The 7,736-nt window shown below is 39.3% G+C and overlaps 1 protein-coding gene across 1 annotated transcript; it reads right to left on the bottom strand.

Moving 5' to 3' along the window:
• Positions 1 to 246: 246 nt before the first annotated feature.
• Positions 247 to 6,743, bottom strand: LOC108879804 (transmembrane protein 170A). The gene is made up of 3 exons (XM_018671194.2): positions 6,670 to 6,743; positions 5,051 to 5,221; positions 247 to 4,509 (listed from the first exon to the last, which is right to left on the bottom strand). The coding sequence occupies exons 1-3, from the start codon at positions 6,713 to 6,715 to the stop codon at positions 4,379 to 4,381; spliced, it is 348 nt and encodes a 115-aa protein (XP_018526710.2). The 5' UTR covers positions 6,716 to 6,743; the 3' UTR covers positions 247 to 4,378.
• Between the last annotated feature and the right edge of the window lie 993 nt (positions 6,744 to 7,736).

The following is a 7,736-nucleotide window of genomic DNA, read 5'->3' on the forward strand; positions in this document are numbered from 1 at the left end:
CTGTTTACTCACTCAGTGACCTCAAAAACCGAATCCTGCTTCTCTAACCTCTCAAGCCCCCCCCCCCTCTATTTCTATATGAACTCTCAATATCCGTCAGTGGCACTGATGATTTGTCTGAGGTATTTCTGTTATCAGTCATTTATATTTCTGATCAATGTGTTTTAACGCTGTTACTGTTGTTGCAGCTCCCACTGGTCAACACTAGAGGTGGCTAGAGGACACAAAGAAACACCTCAACGTTCATTATAGTTGAAACATTTTTATTTCATGAAAATATTTACCAATGGCACTTAATTTACTCTTGTAAAATCAACTTTAAAACCTTTTGAATCTGGTAAAAATGGAGCAAAATTGGTCCAGGACTGTGGACCGTGGAAATAAATGGTTCTATTACAGCAGACACTCACAGCACACATTATCTTGACATTTGTAGTTGAATTCATTTAGTCACTGACTTTGTCTGGTACCTCTGACAGTGTGGTTGTCTTACATTAACAGATCCAGCATGTCTATAGTGAAATCAGATGGCTTGTTCCAGTTTTCTGTGCACATCACCTCCTGTTACAAAAAGATAGAACAACATCCCAGCAATCAGGGAGTTCTCGACAGGAAGTTGTATCTTTTCCAAACAAACCTGTACTGGACAACTGGCCTGTATCAAAGCCCACTTCTGCCAGGAAAATTTATAGATTGACCAAAATAAAAATTCTCATGGTAAATCCAAATTTTGAGATAAAAAGAGTCAAATAAAGTCAATAAACCTTCCTTCATGAAGGTGAGAATGTTGAGTTTGTATTGAGACTGTTTTTGAGAGGTGGGGTTTCAACTTCATGAGCAGTTTCAGCACAAACTAAACATTATATTCTCTATGAAGGCAGGACTTAATTCAAGGCTTTAACTGGATAATCCCAATAAACTGGCAACTGAGTGTAGTTGCTGATGACTAACACAGTAAATCTCACAATTCCGACTTAGTCAATTTTTGACTTGTCGGACATCGCATGAGTATTTTTTCTAAGCATTCCAAACTTTTCATTCATTTCTTCCTCCTCTCTTTTCCTTGTGGAAATAGTCTTACAGGCGTATACACTAAGTGAGCAGGGAGTTTTGTGCAGCTACTTTTAGTAGTGTTAATCTTCTTTTAGTGTTCTGGCTTAACATTTTTGTGAATTCACATTTTCATGCCTGTTTTATCCTCCTGCTTTAAGTAGCTCCAACAACATGAACTTCAACCCGATCTGGGAGTCTGATGTTAAGGACGATGCTGAACTTGGTTTGCCCTGAGACCATTCAATCCATGTCAAAGGTAATTTAGTGACTTTGACCTATGATTTTCTTCTCTTCAACAAGAAGACAACATGGGAAATACATGTTTATGGTGTGTGAGGTCAGACAAGAAGATTGCTGATAGATGTTGGTGGTTTTTGTCTAAAGCTCTCAATTAGCACACAGGCTACCAGATTCAAACAGAACAGAAACTATCCAGACTAAAATTATTAATGTCAAGGTGTTAACACTCCCAGTGTGTGCTGCTGTAATAGAACCAGAGAGCAAACACATGCTCAAAGAGCTAAATTACACAACCATAAAAAAAACATTCTCCAAAATGTATAACATAACAGCAAGGCCAAGGGGTTAACAAGACTTCATTTCAAACAAGGCTCATTTGTTTCTGCATCAGTGCTCTGATTTTCTACTCTAACACCAAGGTCTCTGTAGGAACAGAAATGTATACTTTCATTTATCTCCCCTCAAATGACTGTGCACTTCCCAACAGATGCACAGTGTGATGAACACACTGAGCTGTCCACAGTTGACAAGAAAAAACAATTTCACTGATATTATAACATTCTGAGAAATGGATGGTTTGGTGTGGCAGGGAATTTCTCATCTGTGGGCTCCAAAATTTGAAGACCAACCATTAAAATTAGTTTATAAGAAGACAAAAGCAAAAAAGTCTCTTCTGGTAACTGTCATTGTGGGCACTTCACATACAATTCCTGTCCCATTGTTGGTCCCAATGATACTGAACCTCTGTAGTCTTGTCTGAGCGTGTTGACTTCAAAATCATTTTCTCATCAGCCTTTCCTGGTTTTATATGTTTTACTTCCCAGAACTTAAGCCTAAAACTCTACATTCTAGCTTCAATTCAATTTTGCTGTATATTTACATGCACTATGACTATGCTTTCAGATGTAACAGAACTACTAGACTGAAGTGTTGCTGATGAAATACAGGGTGTACATGAAGAGTTCGAGCCATCTTTGGTCTGGGGGGGAGGTTAAAGAACTTCTTTGAGGGGACAATGATGAAATTTGCTGTTTATTCTGTCTTAACTATTACATGAGTTAAAAGTCAGTCTATTGTGTATCTAATAATAGTTAACATAAAAACTAGCCCACTAGCTTTAAGGTAACTGGTTTCAGTGATGATGCTAGAGGTGATGTTGAGAGTTCAGTGCAGTCAGTGTGGCTGCAGTGAAGTAGTGGAGGTGTCTGGGATCATTATGGCATGATCAGGGAAATGAAAGGAAAACATTTCTGATTGGAATGTCATGAGCAAAACAATCTGCACCAGAATTACAATAACCTTGAAAAGAAATATATTTGCCATGTGTCTTGCTTCTGTCCCCATTCATGGTCAAAAACAGATTCCTGACTGGGTAAAGCTGAAACTGTCCCAGACCCTCAAAAGCTCCAGGTTCACTGCAGGGCAGTTCATGTCTGTTCAATGGATTAACTGCATATATGTTCAGTGTTTTCATCAAGATTCAAACATCAAATCAAAACTGAATCAATCAATCAACCATGAAAAGTAACACCTGTCAGACCTGGAAAACAATACATACATTTCTGGTAGTGGTGTTGGAAGCTAGTTTTCAATCATGACTAAACAGCTGCTAATACAGAGACAGCAAACAGCATCACTTTCAAGCTCCATTTTCTAAACAAAAACTTAAGGTATTACATGTAGAGTTTACCTATCTGTATATGCAAGTTGTAAATGCATATATGATGCTAATTGAAAAGCACCTGTCAGCTACCAGAAGCAAATAAAAGCAACCACTGAGGACTGTGGGAATTTAATGAGCCAATAAAAACTACAAGGAATTACAATTCTGCTGAACCATTGCTGAAACATCGTATTCACATTTAGTGCAGAAAAATAAAAGAGCAAGTCATATTTGGTCATAAAGATCGAAAAGCTACAAAGACCTGGAAATAATTTAAATTATATACAAATCAGCTCACTGTCACAAAATAACACACCTGTAAAATATATGATCATTCAAACAGAAAAGATCAAAATCTCTTCTCATTTTTGGGTTTGTTAAAAAAAATCTGACCTATCCTGGTGCCCCGTGTTCAAACCTCTGATCAACAAACAAGATGTGTGTGAACTGTGAGGACATTTTCTAGTTCTGATCACAGTCCTGAAAATGCAACCTAAACATCATATCCCATTACAGCTGAGATCTGAAAAACCCTCTTCACTTGTATGCCTGTCTAAAAGACGTTAGCTGAGAAAGCTAGAGGGAGACAGGCTGTAGTTGCCAATTCAGAATTAACAGTTACACACAGGCAGTCAGGCTTGAATTGATTTTGAACAAAAAATATGAAGAAGAACAAAAAGGGCAGCAAGAGTGAGAGAGAGCGTTAAAGAAAGACAGCCCTGAAGATAAACACCACTTTGGAAGTTAGAAAATAGAAATTAAGGCCTCAAGGGAAACCAGAATCTTGCATATAACCATCATGTTCCTGTCTCAACAGAGCTTTATTCTGTCTCTCTGCAGTCACTGCATGGAGATCAGACTGAAGGTGACACACACACACACACACACACACACACACACACACACACACACACACACACACACACACACAGCCCCTGAGAGAGGTTAGTGTCATCCTGATGCTAACATGTAACCCCCAGTGACAGGGGAGAACAGCATTGTGTTGCCTTCACATCATACAGGAATTACTGCAAACTTAATGATTAATTATGTAATGATTATTTAAGATTTTCTAAATAAACAGCTTATACTGTTATGTAGTGTGTGGCTTCCCTGTGATGTGAATGCAGTATTGTGCTGTCCTACAGTGGACATCATACAGATGGCTCAACAGCTAGCCAGGAGGCTTAGTGCTGTATAACACACACCTTCAGTTTACACACCGCTTATTCTTTCATGGTGGAATAAAATCCGCTCTGGTCGTGGTCTATCAGTAGGAAATGACATCATGTTCCAGGCCTGGCTTGTTTACATGTGGCCCAGATTATGCCAAGACCTTGTACAATGTTAAACTCAGGTCCGGACAGAAGACGTGTGACTGACCTGGCAGCATCAGGTCAAGCCAGACCAGCCTAAGTGCTGCTAAAGGGTGGCAAGTATCCTGAGGAAGGAGATGATGAGGACACAAAATGACTGTCCAACCCCAAAAACAAGAGCCTCCAAAGAGATCATCCTCTTCCCTGCCGCCTTGTACACACCTGCTATGGCTGCACCTTTGGAACATGAGAAAACAATAGGTAAGTATTTAACAATGTTTCTGATAAGTTACTGAGGTTTTTTTTTTTTTTAATTCACAAATTATTTTTCCATGAAATTTGAGGAAAACTGAACTGAATTAATTAATAAATAAACTTTGCCGAACACTTTTGCAGTTGCTAAACTGCAGTTCACAATATATGGTTATCAAGAGTTGTCCCAAGCTCATGGGACCTGTTCTAGACATAATAGATCAAACATATTTACTCAACACTGCTCATGCTTATGCTACTATAGCCCTATGTTTATTTTTTATATATAGTGAGCATCTTATGCACAAGAACTTCTTTCAGGATTAAGTAAGTTCTTTCTTGTGTATTTTTCAGGTTGTATATGACCTAAAAATCCTGTCATTAAATAACATGTATCAGATCTGCCTTGGTATAAGCAGGACTTGGACTCAAATTGGGATCAGGTTTGCCAAAGAAAAACCTGATGGGGACATCCATATCATAATCCAGGCAGACATACACACACTTATATAGGCAGAAGACTTACTGGTGAGGACTCCCCCACAAATTGGTCCCATAATGCCCATGAGGAGGATGGCGATGGGCATGAATCTGGCCATCTTGTGCTGACGCAGCGTGGCGAGGGAGAGCAGAGCTGCAGGCAGATGGAAGACCAGAGAAGAGACGGCTGCCCACAGAAACACTCCATACCACATCTCTGGACAAACACACAATCATGCAGTCACACGTTACTTCATGCCAATCAAAGTACAAACTGTGCGCAGTTCTGCAGGGAGCTGGGGCCATTTAATCAGATCATTCAATTATTCATTAATGTGATCCTAGCTCACTGACTCCATTCTCTGTTTCTCCTCTATGGGGGAACAGGACTGACAAATGAAAGGAAAAACCTGAATAAATTAGCAGAGATACATTAAGAATGTATATGATACCATGCAGGTCATAAGCGCTCACTGAAGGGTTTGATGAAAATGAAGATGATGTGAATCCTATGTTATGGCCTTCACAGTTACCAGATGTCAACCCAGCTGAACACATATGGGAGATTTTAGAGCAACATGTTAGACAGTGCTCTCCACCGCCAGCGTCTACACACCAAAGGAGGAAATATCTTTTAGATAAATGCTGTTCATCCACCTGGATGAGTTTCATACATCTGGAGAATCTGGAGGTTTGTTGGAACAACTACGATGGAGAATCACGTCCCAGGGCCAAGTCTCAAACTTTGACCTTTGACAAACCATATGTTCTTCATCATATTAACGACCATTTTTAAATGTCCATACCAATAAATCCAGTTAGTATTTTACATTAACGTTTATATTATTTTACCTAAGTCAGTCCATGGTAATAAATGGAAAGCCTGGTCTAAGATACTTCAGTACACAACAAAAGTCACGGACAAGTCTTCCACGCCTCTGTTAGGGCCACTATAAACTGGACAGTACAGGTTTGTAACAGCGGTGCTATTGTATTGCCTTATATTTTCAGTTGTTCATACTTTTGTGTCCACGGTGTATCTCATTAAACCCAACCACAGAATTACGAAATACTATTATGCTGCGAAGACGCGACTACTACGCATTTTTAAAGTGTATAAAAGAAACGCTTTAAACAGAGTACGGATCCAATTTTGATTTTGCTTTTTGCTCATCTCCCAATTACAAGCACTGTATTTTCTTGCTTCAGCTCTCCTACAGTACATAGGAAAGTACACATCTAAAATAGCTAAGAACAGTCTTATGTAACGTTGATATACTTACTTTAACCACGTCTGAAACTGTGAATTGAACTTACACATCATCTATATATAGTAATCCCACACGTTTGTCAACCATCGCTTGGAACAAAGTCAAAGTATTATTGAAAAACAACTGAGATTTAAGCAGGAAGTTAGCTAGCTTCACCAATGTTATAACACTTACTTAAACAATGCTAACGCGGTACAAACTAGCGTTAGCAACTAACCTACAGCCGATACATTTTCATGGGAATTGAACACATTTAAACGTTTAACTCGTTCGGTTAAGAAGAAAACACGCTAAGATTTCATGTGGTTTTCTCCCCCTAATACGGAATTTCGGCTAGTATTTAAGCATTCATCCATAGTTTGTACAGCTAACAAGCTACCAAACATTAGCCCACCTGTGAAGTCACTGAGAGATGTGTCGTTGCCTTGGTGCATTGCCATTTTTTCTCGGCACTAAATTCAAACCGAGTATTTTGCTGGACAAAGCCTATCTCGCTTATACCTATCCTGCATTTCTCACACTGATACTTGACACTGCATGAGTGAAAGATAGCCAGCAGACGTGGAAAACCATGGGAGTCGGTGAGGGAATTACCAACACTCGATCTTGACGCAAAACCAGCTAGCACCAGGCTAGCTGGGCTAACTGTCAACACAACTTGTTTGACGTCATCACGTAAGGATTTTCGCCCCGACTTTGGTCTGGCAGGAAGAATCGCGTTCAACTCTCCAAACAAGCTCTGACCGGGGCAAACATTACACCAGTGACCATAAAGTACTGAGGGCTATAGAGAGTATATTAATGATAGCGGTCTTGGTGAATCGCCCCTTCAGTGAGGAAACGTAAGAGGACAGGTTTGTACGCTGTCTGACAGTCTTAACCCAGGGAAATTTGGGACAGAGCACAATGGATGGGACAAGAAAGGTCGTCACTAACCCCAAGTAGCAAATCTTCCTTCTAAGTATTTTTAATTGTAAGTTTACGAACAAAAATGTTTCACTCGCCAACAGCCATAATCACGTGTCAGAGAAAGCTTTCTATTGGTAACGGGATTCGTGTTTAACGTTTAAATAAATATGTATGTCTTAGCTGATTGGAGGCCACAGAGAACTATGCCAGGACTCACCAGTGAACTATTGCAAACACATGCAGCAAGATGCAAATGATTTTAACATTTCAATCAAACCTTTTGAATACTTTTTTTTCAGATAGTGGCTTTTATAGGATTTCCACTGGTGTTTTGTATGCTATAATTTTCAAAGGAATATTACATGTGCTGTTGATTTCTAAACGTATTGTACTTTGTAAACAACAATTGCACAGGTAACTTGTATAGTAATATAAGCAGATATAATGCTCAGTGGTATTGCGGTATTCAGCTATACCAATGTTAGACTGTGCTGAAGTCTCAAACAAGCTGATACTGCAGGTACTGTCTTTTAAGTTAGACCAATAGATTTA

The sequence above is a fragment of the Lates calcarifer genome, unplaced genomic scaffold, assembly GCF_001640805.2.
Source record: "Lates calcarifer isolate ASB-BC8 unplaced genomic scaffold, TLL_Latcal_v3 _unitig_753_quiver_2296, whole genome shotgun sequence".
NCBI lineage: Eukaryota > Metazoa > Chordata > Actinopteri > Centropomidae > Lates > Lates calcarifer.

Excerpts from the sequence above, each read along its gene's own strand:
- LOC108879804 (XM_018671194.2), bottom strand. The coding sequence starts at position 6,715 with ATGGCAATGCACCAAGGCAACGACACATCTCTCAGTGACTTCACAG. Across the intron at positions 5,222-6,669 it reads ATCTCTCAGTGACTTCACAG|AGATGTGGTATGGAGTGTTT; the intron begins GTGGGCTAATGT and ends GTGTTTGTCCAG. Across the intron at positions 4,510-5,050 it reads TTGTGGGGGAGTCCTCACCA|GTGCAGCCATAGCAGGTGTG; the intron begins GTAAGTCTTCTG and ends CATGTTCCAAAG.